The sequence below is a fragment of the Cebidichthys violaceus genome, unplaced genomic scaffold (assembly GCF_023349555.1).
Source record: "Cebidichthys violaceus isolate CVI_PGR_0920_01 unplaced genomic scaffold, fCebVio1.0.p SCAF_182, whole genome shotgun sequence".
Classification (NCBI taxonomy): domain Eukaryota; kingdom Metazoa; phylum Chordata; class Actinopteri; order Perciformes; family Stichaeidae; genus Cebidichthys; species Cebidichthys violaceus.
In genome coordinates this window covers 39,204-54,063 of record NW_027176353.1, presented here as the reverse complement: position 1 = coordinate 54,063, position 14,860 = coordinate 39,204, and the positions used below count along the sequence as shown (strand labels likewise).

The window sequence follows — 14,860 nt, the reverse complement described above, 5'->3', positions numbered from 1 at the left end:
TCGCAAGACCTCGACCCCCAAGGCTAAAAATATTGAAACTTCTCGTGACAAAACACTCTCTGAGACACTTTTACACCCCCAACACACACTTACACGAGTACTTGTACTGAACTGTACACAAATAAAAGTACTTCTGCACACGGACCTGTGCAGGGTTGTATCTCTGCTGACATGGTGCGCTACACCCACAGACCCCGCATTCAATTATAATAGAATGTCCATGTAGAGAAACAATAATTCCCTCACCTCCGTCTCTCTTTGAAGATAATCTCCTGCGTTTATGGTAATAAGGATTTAACCACAAGCAGCTCCACTCCTAACCCCGGGTGATTCAACGCGTCTCTTCTCTTTGGTTAAGTCACTGAGCAAATAGAAAGGCTATGAATACATTTTCACGTTATCGCCATAATAATAAAGTATCCTTTAGATAAAGAACACCTCAGAGACGTTGCCTCATTCGCAGTGAATACTGTACTGGCAGCAGGACATGCTGTGTATGCAAATTGAATTTGTTCTTCGATAAGACTGCGTGGTGAAAAGAGAAGGCGGTGGAGACATTGTAAATACCCTTCATGGTTTGTTATTTCACCACTTACAGGAAAACTGGCGAAGGAGCAAGTGACAGAGGGAGTGTTGTGATGTGATGCGGGTTGTTATGTCACTGATGAAGTTTTAAATCATTGTGTTTCGTTCACGTGCAAACTGTACATTTACTGCCACTCGGCAAACTCAAATGCTGCCGATCACCAACGCCAACACACACACACACACACACACACACACACACACACAGTAGGCGCTGAGCTATTGAGCCACGATCATGTGCGTCAGTGTTGAAGGAAAACATACCTGAGGGTTGCTACTGGACTCACCTGGGCGTGCAAATCTGGACAGAAACGTTTCCTAATCTGGAGCGAAATCTAGAGTTGTTGATCACTGGCGGCCCCTCCAGACCTGTGACGTGGAGTGAGGACACAGAGGTCAATGGACGGCATGAAACTGTCAATGAACAACAACCAGGAGAGGCCGTTTAGCATACAGTCGTGGGAAATATCCGGCTGATGGGTCCAGCAGTATGCGGGATTAGCTGTGGACAGACGGACATGTACACGCACGCACACAACCAAACACACCATCCCCTCTTTGCTTACGCCTGGCAGAGCTAATGAAGAGAAACCGTAGCTGTGGTCTGGTTCAAATAGAGAACAATGTTTGGCTTGATTCATTCTTTACTGAATTTAAAAACCTCTCCCTCTCTTTTTCCCCCCCTTTGTCTGTTTGTTGATGTTCGGCCAAGATGGGAAATGCCTCCGAAACATTTCTGCTCGAGTCCAGAATATCGAAAGAGAACGACTTCCTCATGGGAGCGATCTACAGCATTTTTGGTAAGCGATTTGCGTTAGTTATGTATTTTTACGACGTTTCTCCGTGGGAACTGCCCCGCTACATCCTGCCCCTCTGTCTCCTAGGTGTGCTGTCGCTGGTGGGAAACGGGATCCTGCTGTTCGTGGCCTATAGGAAGAAGTCCTCCCTGAAGCCGGCGGAGTTCTTCGTGATCAACCTGGCCATCAGCGATCTGGGCATGACCATAACCCTGTTCCCGCTGGCCATCCCCTCGGCCTTCGCTCACATGTGAGTGTTTCATGATTTCCATTACTCTCTCTCCTTTCAGCCGTCATGTCATGATGTCATCTCCACAGTAAATAGCATCCCGAGGGGTGAGGGAAGAAGGCAGAGAGCCTCACAGAGAGGGAATGGTTAAAGAAGCAGGGTTGTGACTCCCATCGAGGACTTAGACCTGAGCATTAGTTTACATCATCGTATACGTAAGACATGAAACGGAAGGGTCTTCTGAGGCTGGTCGCTTTAAGACTCAATGTTAGTCAATCTAAATTTGACTGTTTTTGATAAAAGGGTACGATAAAGTTAATTTATAAAGGATTTTGTTTTTCTCTACCAGAATTAAAACAGAAACGTCGGAAGCAGGAGGAAGATACGGAACTGGTCTTTACACTGTCTTGTATGGAGATAATAAAATACATAATTACACACAAGGGTGTAATTTACACACGGTATGACATGTCCCCATCATTTGTCAAAATCCTATTTATTTATAACCGATCTTATAGTAGGGCTTATAAATAGTCATTATGCTGTTTTTGGGCTTTTAGCATGTCACTAGGCCGCTTAGCACGTGTCATTTAGCGCCAAACGCGCCAAAGCAACAACACAACTTAGCTAGGTTTAAGAAAAGCATCATTGTTAGGCTTAAAATAAGAAGGTTAACGGAGTAAAGTACAACCGGAAACAAGGTAACAGGATAACGCCTCACAAACGTAAAAAAAAACGTCCGTTACGCCGGTCTAACAGTCCCGTGTTTGTTTGAGCCATCTACTTCCTCTTCCACCCGTTTATATTTTATATTACGTCACTTGTTTGGAGCGCGACATTTTCATAAGTTTACGACGCAGTCAGTCCAGACTACGTGGCGTACGAGTGACGAGCAAAAAGCAATGAAGTCGTTTATTTTTGCACGTAAAATAACGTACAAATCGTGTCGTTCTTGCGCCATGTGGTGAGAGTGGGCTGATTTCAGCAGCTAGTCGCTGAATGTGCCCGTCTGGTGCCTACAAGTTTTAGAGCGATTTCACTGAAAAACAGCCGACTGCTGCTGCGGCTAAAACGGCGCTATGAGAGCTGTGGGAGTCAACCAAAAACAGTAACGTTAACGTGCAGTGAGCTGAAACCCGATGACGCTCCGTTAAAGCCGAGGAGAGCTGCAGATCCAGGTAACATCTTCAGCCACTTCATGTGCCATGTAATACATCGTTGTTATATAGATATATCGATTATAGCTGCTTTGAGCTTTACAACATCGATCCGTGGACTTTGTCTCCCTGCTTTTCTCCTCTCAGGCTTCATGAAGTACGTAGTTAAAGGTTGTTGAGACCAGCCGTTCCTCAAAAAAACATAAAAAGAGCTTCCACCTCCCCCCGTCAGAGTAACGTTACATTTAACATTCTCCTAACGAGACAATTTTGACTGACCGTCAATTAAAGCAGACAGAAAAGGGCAATGCTCTTTGTAGTAAAGATGCAAATACAACATTCTCTATTCAGCTCTCCGCCAAGGGAACCGAATATGATTTTAAGTAGGGATGATGCAATAACAAGAGAGAGGTCGAATTCTCTACGCCGTGGCCAGAGGCTTCATGTTTTTACTTAAGAACAAAAACATAATTAGCTATTTTCTAGAACGATATAAAAGATTAGAAAAGGAGAAGAAAGGCCATCGCTTCTTTACCTCTAACTTAACCGTGTCCCCTTCCCTTTTAACACCCAACCTGCATCTGTGATTACACAGTTGAACGGAAAAAGAAAAAGGATGAAAAGAAGAAGAAGAAGAAGAAGAAGAAAAAAATGGACGGTGGACACTTCAAACATTCTTTTGAAGAGTCCTTCACTGCTCACTCGGATCCCCCGAGCATGTGCGGCTGATAGCGGCCACGTGAGCCGTGATTGGGTCAAAATGCATCACTGCTCACTGCAGTCCTATAAGACCCTGGGGGGGGGGGGGGGGTCGGGGGGTCGGGAAAAATCTATCACCTGTTTCATCTACTGGGTGAAAGGATTCTGCAGAGAAATCAGTCGGTAACAGATGTTCCCTTGTGTTTCTCTCTCTCTCTCCATCCAGGTGGCTGTTTACTAAGACGACCTGCATGGCCTACGCCTTCTGTGGCGTTTTGTTCGGCCTGTGCAGTCTGACCAACCTCACGATGCTCTCCAGCGTCTGCTGGCTCAAGGTCTGCTGGCCGAACTACGGTGAGACGGGCCGCTCTTTCACTCATTACCCTAACCACAGCCACTCGATGCGCTATGTGTTGCTGCGAACTAAAGGTGATTAATTAATTGATAAAGAAGGAAAAAAAAGAGACAGGTTTCTCCGCATATTGATCAAATTAAAAGCGATTTCATTCTCGTCCCCCCTCCCCCCCCCCCCCCCCCCCCCCCAAGGCGGCAAAAAAACCTTGAAACCGAAGAGAGAAATATAAATTTCGCAGGGCCAGCAACTCTAAAATAAATGTGGCCACGCTGCAATAATGTTAATGTTCAAGACCACGCCGTGACCTCCTTAAACAGCAGGATATGTGACTAACGAGATGTTTACAAGGCGTTTTAATGTACTCCCCTTCCCCTTTTAATGTATTCCCCTCCAAGGTGTTACATTTGAAAAACTCACGTACCGTCCAGGCTGCGTGTTCGGGCTTCATCCGCCACCGTCAATGTTTACTAATGAATTTCAATTTCGTCATCAAGAGCATTGTTAAAAGTGAGACATTCATTGTCAGGACTCTATTTCAACGGTCCATGGCGCCCGGTCTCAAGTGACTGCACCAGTGCCTTTTAGGGCACATCTAATTTCCCTCATTGTGTGCGTTTTTACTGCTGTGAGTTAAACCAAAGCGTCGTCTCCTAGTTTCTTTAAAAGCCAGAAGCGTTGCTATCTAAATTGCCGACTCCTGCAAATTGGAGAAGCGGAGATGTTTTCTGCGGTGAAGTGTTGTTTTTCAAAAAGGCTAAACACCAACAAATATGGATTTAAGCAGATTGTTTCGTTGGATTAAAAAAAACGTTTTGTGAATTTTCTCTTCTTTGCTTTGGACTTATTGGAAATGTTTTTGGATCGGACGAGTCAGAAACAATCCTATGCAGCCACCTCTGGAATCTAATTCCACAAATACTACAACACTAATAATATTAGTTCATCTGCATCCGTGCACAAATACCCAGATACAAAAAAAAAAAAAAAGAAGATGAACAGTAATTTGAATGTCAACGAATGAAGCTTTGAAGTTTCCTAATCTTCGGTACAATTGTCTAATATTAATGAGTTTCATATTCTATATATACTCATTAGGAGGTCACTGAATCCGGAGGCTGCGTTTCAAAGATGGGTGACCGTGGCTAAGTGGAGAGCAACGCCGTCTTTCCATCAGAGGGTCGGTGGTTTGATCCCCGGCTCCGCTAGTCTCATGTCAATGTGTCCTTGCGCAAGACACTTAACCCCAAAATGTCTCCCGTAGCTGCGTCTACGGTGTGTAGATAGACTTAATGTGTGACTTCCTGAGAGTTCTGATTCACAACACCTTGATTAAGCAGAGGATTAGCGTCGAGCTCACTGACCCGTACTGTACTTACTTATGGCCACTTTAACTGTAATGGAAGTCTGAGACACATCGACTCCCACGTCGTTCAGCGCTCGTGCTCCAGAACTCCTTTCACTTCACGTTAGGATGATCGGGAACTCTCCAAGCGGAACATTGCTAATGAGCATAATTCATCTTTTTGCCACCGTGGCCATTGAAGATTTTTTCACATGATTGTCTGTGTCTAAATCTCTTCAAGCAGCTGATTTAGGGGCCATAGGGGACATTTCTATTAGCTGTATCCGTTGTCGTATGAGGTTAATTTAATCAGTAAACCAAATTTAAAAAAAAAATAAAAAAATTCTTTCTGTAAAAATGGGATTCGTCACAGCACTTAAACACAATTACCAGTCTCTGTGTATAATTGAATTTCACCCGCAAACACAATCATCGTCAACGCTCTTCATGGTCCATATTCTGTGAATGGATGCAGAGTTTCCGTACTACAGGATTCTGCACTCCAGGAATCCGCATCCTTGGAATTCAGAATCCAGGAAAAGTTCCCGTTCATGAGGGAGAGCTGGAGCCGATCTGTACCGTTAGGATTAATAATGCGTTATTACATTAATAAAAAAAGAGAAAAGAAGATGGATTATATTTGATCAAGGAAGAAATGAGGGAACCTAGCAACAGTATGGAAGCCTTCGGAGGACTAAACAATATAATCTCACAATAGCATATTCATTTCCAACTCACATATGCATTAAATGGGTCCGAATTTATTTCAGAATCAGCATTATTAGCCAGGTATGAGTACACACACACACACACACACACACACACAGACACACACACACACACACACAGCAGGAATTTGAATTGGAAACACAGCTAAAAAACGCTGACTAAACACAAGAGCTGCCATTTGTGTACAATTATCATTCTATTTCCGCAACTTCTACGGGTATTCTTTGACAATATTTCAATGCAAATGTGAAAAAAGACATTTGACATTTCATTTTCAAAGACTTTTGAAAAGCATTGCACCCAAACGCAATTACGTTCCAATGCCGTCACATTGTTTGCCTGCCTGACGAAATGAAAATGCAAAGTGCAAAGTTTATTCACATTGTCAGGTTCTAACAACCCGTCAGTCGTACTCAACTGGGGCGAGATTGCATTGATTACAATTTTCACCCAATTAACGCGTAGGTATTACATTTTGCATTTAAATTGAATCCTTCCATAGTAACAGCAGCGTATAGGAGGAGGACCCGAGGAACATGAAATTGGCAGCACGGCTGAGATTTCAAAAAACGATTAAATAGATCTCACATGTTCAGCCGTCAAGATCAGAATCAGGACCGAGTCCGAGTCCGAGGTCCCGCTTCTCTGGCTGAAAACGGTAGATTGCGGCCGAAATGAGCTTGAACCAATTTGGGCTTCATTTGTCTACTTCAGACTTCACAGGGGGGTTTGAAAAAAAAAAAGAAAAGAAAATTGTGCACCAGCCGGCAGCCTCCGAATACAATTAGAAGTCTATTCTCCAGCAGGTTCAACGATCGCTGCTAATAGCAACAGTATAACTGAAGCCAAGGCTGTGTTTCTTTTTTACAGAGCTCCTCTTGTCTGTTTCCCAGAGGAACACAGTCTATAATGCAGCGTGTAACAACCCAAGAGACTACGAGTCTTTCAAATAAAAGTGTTTCAAATGCAAATGAGCATAAATAATTACGCCTTCAGGAGACGTTTCCTGCAAGAAACCTCGTACAAATGTGCGCAACGTGCAGACTAACGCTGTTAAAACCTGCTGCCCTCGTGTTTCTAGACTCGCTTAAACACTCTGGTGAGAATCTAGGACACGTTTGGTGTTTTCTTATTTAATCTTTATTTTGTCTCATTAAGTTTAAGACCTGAGAACGAGAGACAAGAACAAGAACACAATCAGCAAAGCAGAAACAAACCCAACTACACAAAACAAGGAAGTAGAAACAGTAACAACGCCCCTAAATCATCCCCTGCTTTATGGTCTGTTTGACTCTAAATGGAGCATAATGTACTAAATGAACATCATGCTGTATTGAAGAAGACTGTAAACTAGAGATTGAGACATAAACTCATGTTTACAATGTTTACTGAGGGAATAAATCAAGAGAGAAGTAGAGTCATTTTAGACTAGACTTCTATACAACCAGAGGAGTCGCCCCCAGGTGGACACTAGAGAGAATGCAGCTTTTAAGTTGGTCTTGCCTCTTGTACACCTGACACTACTGAGAGGAGAGCATACAGTAGAAGGGGGAAAAGGCAATAACGTGCAATTATAATAAGAGAAAACCTTGAGTCTCCCAAACGTCTGTCCATATAGCACAGACATGGGAAATATAGAGGCTGGAATATATTGCGTTTGCAGTAAGCAGTCTGCTCTTCCATCTCAACATGGAAGAGCGTTCCCAGGACAGATTAAAATTGTTGATCAAACCAAATTGCAAAATCTTTAAAGCAAAAGCTAAATCATATCTGTATGTAAAGACGTGCACACGCATGCAAAACAACCACAAAGACTAAACGCATTAACTCACTGCCTGCAGGTGGCACACACGTTTTAAACTGCAGCAGCTTGTGTATCACGTTCTCTTGAAGGTGACATCAAAATGTCTGCACCTAAAGGCCAAAATGGCCAAAATGAGGACGATAACCAGTTCCATGGAGTGTTTTGCATTAACATGAGAAAAGAGACAAGTGGTGTAGGACCTGTGTTTGTAGAGTAACACCAGGATTGGGTTACTGGAGGTGGGGGGGGGGTGGAGATGACAACACATGATAACATTGATGAGCTGCTGACACAAGGTTTAGTTTCCACGTGTGGAGTTATTATGGAGAGGTCATCACGTTAACTTCAACATGGGCAACGGGATCAGTTTTCAAAATGACAATAAACTCTGTTTTAATTGGATAGAAGATATGTGTGAATGTTGCGATGTCAGAATTAGAAACATGTTCTTCAGCTTCTAGGAGGAAAAAGGGGAAATATGTTTTTAAAAAAAAGCTGACTACGCCAACAAGAGATCCCACCGGGATAATTATGAGCGCGGAGTCTACACACCGATGAGACGGACGACTATTTCTACAAAGATTTCCTTTCCAACTTAATAAACTGCGTTGCCTTTTTTTTTTTTTTTTTTTTTAAACACTTCTCCCCCCAGGATGTTCTCATGTCTGAAGATTAGAGATCTAAAACGAGAAGAGAAAAACAAGATCTGCAGAGGCTTGAATTCTTTAGATCTACCAGACTGACTTCCTTGCTGGTGAGCAGTCTTAAGTTTCAGTGCATGGGTCAGGGACAGGTGTGTCTTTAGACGACAAACCATTGCAACCCAACTTACAATAGGCCTAATCGATACACCTAATCGTGTCCTGACCATCTTAAAAAGGTAAACCGGACATTTCAAAAGATGAAGGCTGAATAAATCACAGCTTGGTTTATCGCATGTGTTGTAAAAACACAACGCACATGTTAAATACATTATAATTGAGACCAAATAAACACGTTTATGGAAGAAATTCTGCCTAATTTATTTGGCGGCAATAACTGCCGAGACCTGCAGGAAGCGTGCATAGAAGACATGCTCTATACACACTTAAAAGAACACATTCCTACGTACCCTTATGGAAAACATACCCTCGACCAATTCTGTGAATGATGCCATGAGTGGCCTCATTAGTTATCACTGTTATGTATTTGAACCCAAGTGTTATATTCCCGCTGAAATGTCCTTGAGCGGAGCGCCGGCGAACATGCTCCGACGTGCAGCTGATGAAATAAACACTTAAGAGGAGACGGAGCGCTTGGAGAGACAAGTGAGAGTGAAGGAGAGTGCTTCTTCCTTCCTGGGTTTTATTAGTGATTTGCCACGGCTGGAGTAGCTCACATGGGTATTGCCGTTATTAACGAACCCCCTCTGCGGACAGGCAAATTAGCCCCCACTCGGTGATCTAACGGCAGCGCACGGATCCGATGCCGTCCCGTTAGGTTTAATTTACAGCCACCGGTGACTGCTGAAGACCCGGTGAGTGCTGGATCGAAGGCAATCGAAACGAAAGGCCGAGTGTGTGCGAGACTCAAGACACGTCCTCATTTGTAGAATAAGAAGGTCTAAAGACAGGAGGGAGATATGAAGTATGAATAGCAGAGAAAGGAGAGGGAGATGTCTTTACAGTTATTTGACTGACTAACTGGCAACAGAATCATTATGGACTATCTGTCCTGGTGTTAAGTGGTGGTCAGAGGAGGTCGCATGTGTACAGATTGTAAAGCCCTCTGAGGCTAATTTGTGATTTGTGATTTTGGGCTCTACAAAATAAAGTGTTGGTTGTGAAAATTGACACGTTTTCGCCATTTCAGGCAACAATGAACCAGATCTCAATCACAGACAAAAGCTAACAGATCTCACAATTGGGGATGGGTACTTTAACGGTACGACAACAAACACTGCGTATCGATCCGGTACTTTAACGGTACGACAACAAACACTGCGTATCGATCCGGTACTTTAACGGTACGACAACAAACACTGCCTATCGATCCGGTACTTTAACGGTACGACAACAAACACTGCGTATTGATCCGGTACTTTAACGGTACGACAACAAACACTGCGTATTGATCCGGTACTTTAACAGTACTCTTAACAGTTATATATATATAAAGCTAAATCAATTAGCAAGCTCTCTAGCTAAGTAGTGAACAGCTGGCTAGTTAGCTTGCTAGCTAATTCCACCAATGCGTTAATGCTTCACTGGTTAAAAAGAAATTAGCCAAATAGCTGTCTGGTGGACTAACGGTCCTTCCTCCTCACTCCCCATCGCTCCGGAGAAGAATGAGCTAAGTAGCTAACTAGCTAACTAGCTAACTAGCCAGCAATTCGTCTACACGGAACAACCAACAACAACCTGCATTTTTATTTTTGCACTAGTCAAATTACCACGGAAAACCCTTTGCAAACCCTAAATATAACAAGATGGCGGTTGCAGAAGTAATGCCAAAAATGAAAAAGGGCTTGATTTAATACAAGTCTTAAGGAGTAGATCAATAAGCCATGTTTTGACTGATCTACACTAAAAAGTTTCTTTGGTTTTTTTTTTCCATTACCATTTAATCACAGGTTACTGGTCACAGCAATCTCTGGCCTTATATTACTTTATACCTCAACAGTATGTATCTGCAGTATGTAGATATTAAAAAGGCGGAGCCAGTATCGGGTCGGTAGTCTCTATCATCACATTCAAACTATTTGGAACATCCCTATTCAACATGTAAGAGCGCACGTTTGAAGGCTTTTTGTTAGTAATTGAGTTCAGCTATCCGTGACAACAAAAAAAAAAGAAGAAGAAGCGGAGCTCAGGTTGAATCCTTCATGTGCCACGCTCTGATAGCTGGAGAGTCTGATCAGTGAGGGGATGCTTCACAACTGATAAAAAAAACATCTGTAATGGCTAACCAGCCTCCCTCCACAGCATCACACAATGCAGCGAGTGCCGGGGGGCGTAATCACCAGCCCTCACCCTCATCTTGAAGGGTAAGAGGGGCTGACATGCAGCTGAAGAGGCTGTGTGGTATCGTAGATAAGGCTCCCTTTGTTCTCCTGCGCAGTGAAGAAGCCTTCGTCTAAATCAATTACAGCCGACAGTTCGCCGCTTTTCCACGGATCCCCCAATTCACACAGAGTCTATTGACCCTCCGCCACTAATCACGCTGCTATAATACTATAAGTTATGTGTATTGATACGAATACGATGCAAATAGACTGTACAAACATTACACGAGGTGCTGAAGTAATGGGCTATAGACTTTTATCAATAAGTGGATTGGTGAACGGAGTCAGTCGGAATAAGATATAAAGGTTACTATGAACAGAATAAATAACTTGAGTGGCGAGTAAATGAAAGCTAAGTAGCTAGCAGCACAAGTAGCTACAAACGCTGTTAAATTTAGCGAGAAAGTCGCCAACACTGACAGCCCCGCCCCTTCAGCCCCCCCCCCCGAAAAACTACCATTATGAACGTCAACAACAGACTGTTAGATCTCAGAGCTGTTAGGATTGCAGCTTTGTGGAAGATGAGCAAAGAGTGAACGGCAGAATAAGTGCAGGTGGGCCGGCAGCTAGCGAATCCAATCATTAAAGGGTAAATGGACTTGTGATTGTGTTCCAACCGCTCAAACGATTCAACGACATGGACTAGAGGAGACGGGGGATCGGACCGCCGATCCTCGGATTGAAAAGGACACCCGGCTCTCTCTCTGAGCCACAGTCAAACATGTGACATTTGTTTTTGACTGAAGCGTTCCTTTCACATGATATGTTCAAGGACCGTCGGAAAATTATGAAACTCAGACAATAATGACGTTTTTTACAGCTTCTGGATGTGGTGATCGGTGTAGTTTTGTCGCTTGTTTAAGTATAAAACGTCCTTTTTTTAATCCCGCCGGCAGGTTTTGGGGTTCAGAGGGTTATAAAGGAAAATAAATATAGTCATAACTTTTAAGGTCAAAGTTCTTTCATGCCTCAAATATGTGATACTGCCAAAAAAAAAAAAAAAAAAAAAAAAAAAAAAAAAAAAAGACCACAAAGTTAGAGGCCAATATAGACGGAACAGCCAACATGCAACAACAGATCTGTCAATCACATTTAAACCTTCTACTCTCTAAATCATCATCGTTGATGTATTTATTACAAGTACTGTACTTGATGACGTGTTTGATAGGGATTCATCAATGCATGCCTGAAGCTGAAGGACCACAGGGTTGCTGGTGCTATCAAACTGTCTCCTTGTTGTTGAGGCCCATGCTTTATGCTTCACATACAATGAACATCCTTCAGTTTAACCAGGGCGTCTAATCGGGTGTGTTAAGTGCATGACTAGTTGGAGGCAGGGTAACTAAAGCTGTAGCGCTCAATGGGCTCTATTCTCCCTCGGTACTCTCTTATGTGGAGACCTTCTGAACAAAAAAATATTCAACGATAGCGACGCAAACCCCGTCTGAAGATCCATCGAAATAGTGGAGGGAAGTGAAGATACTGAACTGATGTCTGTTTCCACAATTTCTATAAAAGGTTTCAGATTTATAGCAATGATTATAACCCACACATATTTTCCTTTCATTTTCATTCTTCTTGTTAAACATACCTATCCATCCCGGGGAAATGTCCTATCAAGTTGTTCATCACTTATTGTACAGCATCCTCCTCCTCCTCTTCCTCCTGTCCTCCTCCTCCTCCTCCTCCTCCCTTGTTGCCTGTTATCAGCATCAGGTAACCAGACTTAATATGCTTCAGGAAGCATATTGTTGCTATGCCGTTGTTTCTGTGTCCTTCCTCTATGTCCTCATCCGTCAGTAATCACTCCCCCCAAAAATCCTCTCCCTCCTCTGCCTCTGTCTCTACCCTGCTTTGTTCTTCCTCAGGCAACAAGTTCTCCTCCTGCCACGCCTGCCTGCTGGTGGCCGGGGTCTGGTGCTACGCCGGAGTTTTTGCCGTGGGTCCCCTGTCGGGGTGGGGGGAGTACGGCGCCGAGCCGTACGGCACGGCGTGCTGCATCAACTGGGAAGCCCCGAGCCGGAGCTCTGCAGCCATGAGCTACATCGTCTGCCTCTTCTTCTTCTGCTACATCGTGCCCTGCACCGTCATCTTCTTGTCCTACACGTTCATCCTGCTGACCGTCCGGGGCTCCCGTCAGGCCGTGCAGCAGCACATGTCCCCGCAGAACAAGATCACCAACGCACACGGGCTTATCGTTAAGGTAACTACTGAGGTTCGGTTTCCAACGCACCAGATCAACACCAATAACATCCTCACAAAACGATTCGCACGATATCTAAAAAATAAAAAGTTACTCCCGGATCAAAGTCCTGTGTCACTTTGACCCATTCTCGTCCCCTTCCGGACAAAAATTGCACTTCATACTACGTCAGTTGCTCTGCCCGTTACGCCGCGGGATGGTGCTAAACATGCGTCGGTGTCAGACGCCGAGGAGCATTGACCAAGCCGCATTATTAGGCGCCTTTTGACGTGAGAACAGGTTGACTTGTGGGGACCTAAAATAACAATTCATTGTGTACGTTGTGTCCTCTTTCCAGCTCTCCGTGGCAGTTTGCATCGGCTTCCTGACAGCATGGAGTCCATACGCGGTTGTGTCCATGTGGGCGGCGTTTGGCAACCCAACAGATGTACCACCCATGGCTTTTGCTCTGGCAGCTATCTTTGCCAAGTCCTCCACCCTTTATAACCCAATTGTCTATCTGGTCTTCAAGCCCAACTTCCGCAAGTCCCTGTGTCGGGATGTGGCCCTGTGCAGGACGACATTCTGCGGATGTCTGTGTTCGCACGGCTCGGCGCAGAAGGGAACTTGCAGGCATTCCGCTCACAAAGAAGAGTGCAACTCCACCAGGTTGTCAAACGGGCTACAGGAGAACCACGGGGCCTGCAGACACTGTCCCTGCCCTGAGAGAGCCACCGGTGCCACGGGGAACTTCACAGAATACAGCCCCCAGCAGACTGCCAGGATACTGAAAGGATCAATAAACAGCGAGGTGGCTGTCAGTCAGCTCTCCAACGAGATGCAGAGTGACTTCCTGTAGAGAAACAAACCCGGCCAGACAGCGAGAGAAAAGAAAAAAAAGACGAGCGATGGAGGAAGAAGACGGCAAAAATGAAGGTGGAAAAAGAAAAAGATAAAGATTGATTAACCCTCTGAATCCCATGCAGGTTTGCAGTCGTGCACCTCTATGGAAACAGAACGATCATGGCTAGAAGTGGAGAGAAACATTTCTCCAAGTGTCCACAGGTGTTCCCTATGTCGAAAGAAATAACGGAGGCTCTACATGAACTATTCACATTTGCACAACCTCTACTTACAGCCTGTGTTCAGCGGCCCGCAGTTCCGACGAAGTTTCTCAGAATTCTGGTCACACGACTGTTGGTCTCAGCCACATCAGTCAGGACTTCCTAGATGCGTTGAGGAGCTCAGAATTTTATGTTTTTTTACAGGATCTGGTTAAAGCAAAAGGGTCATTCAGGGCGAGATTTTAAACGAGACATGTAGAGTAGAATGTTTTTGATGAAATATCACAATTTTATTCACAGTTTTTTAATCATAGTTTTGACTGAAGCGTTCCTTTCACATGATATGTTCAAGGACCGTCGGAAAATTATGAATAATGACGTTTTTTACAGCTTCTGGATGTGGTGATCGGTGTAGTTTTGTCGATTGTTTAAGTATAAAACGTCCTTTTTTAATCCCGCCAGCAGGTTTTGGGGTTCAGAGGGTTAAAAAGGAAAATAAATATAGTCATAACTTTTAAGGTCAAAGTTCTTTCATGCCTCAAATATGTGATACTGCCAAAAAAAATAAAAAAAATAAAAAAGACCACAAAGTTAGAGGCCAATATAGACGGAACAGCCAACATGCAACAACAGATCTGTCAATCACATTTAAACCTTCTACTCTCTAAATCATCATTGTTGATGTATTTATTACAAGTACTGTACTTGATGACGTGTTTGATAGGGATTCATCAATGCATGCCTGAAGCTGAAGGACCACAGGGTTGCTGGTGCTATCAAACTGTCTCCTTGTTGTTGAGGCCCATGCTTTATGCTTCACATACAATGAACATCCTTCAGTTTAACCAGGGCGTCTAATCGGGTGTGTTAAGTG

At 43.9% G+C, this 14,860-nt stretch overlaps 1 protein-coding gene across 1 annotated transcript; it reads left to right on the top strand.

Annotated features, from left to right (window-relative positions):
* Positions 1–1,297: 1,297 nt before the first annotated feature.
* LOC137874280 (opsin-5-like) lies at positions 1,298–14,086 on the top strand. Its single transcript, XM_068712910.1, has 5 exons — positions 1,298–1,385; positions 1,470–1,632; positions 3,694–3,821; positions 12,609–12,943; positions 13,281–14,086. The coding sequence occupies exons 1-5, from the start codon at positions 1,298–1,300 to the stop codon at positions 13,779–13,781; spliced, it is 1,215 nt and encodes a 404-aa protein (XP_068569011.1). The 3' UTR covers positions 13,782–14,086.
* Positions 14,087–14,860: the final 774 nt, after the last annotated feature.

Excerpts from the sequence above, each read along its gene's own strand:
- LOC137874280 (XM_068712910.1), top strand. The coding sequence starts at position 1,298 with ATGGGAAATGCCTCCGAAACATTTCTGCTCGAGTCCAGAATATCGAAA. Across the intron at positions 1,386-1,469 it reads AGCGATCTACAGCATTTTTG|GTGTGCTGTCGCTGGTGGGA; the intron begins GTAAGCGATTTG and ends TCTGTCTCCTAG. Across the intron at positions 3,822-12,608 it reads GGTCTGCTGGCCGAACTACG|GCAACAAGTTCTCCTCCTGC; the intron begins GTGAGACGGGCC and ends GTTCTTCCTCAG.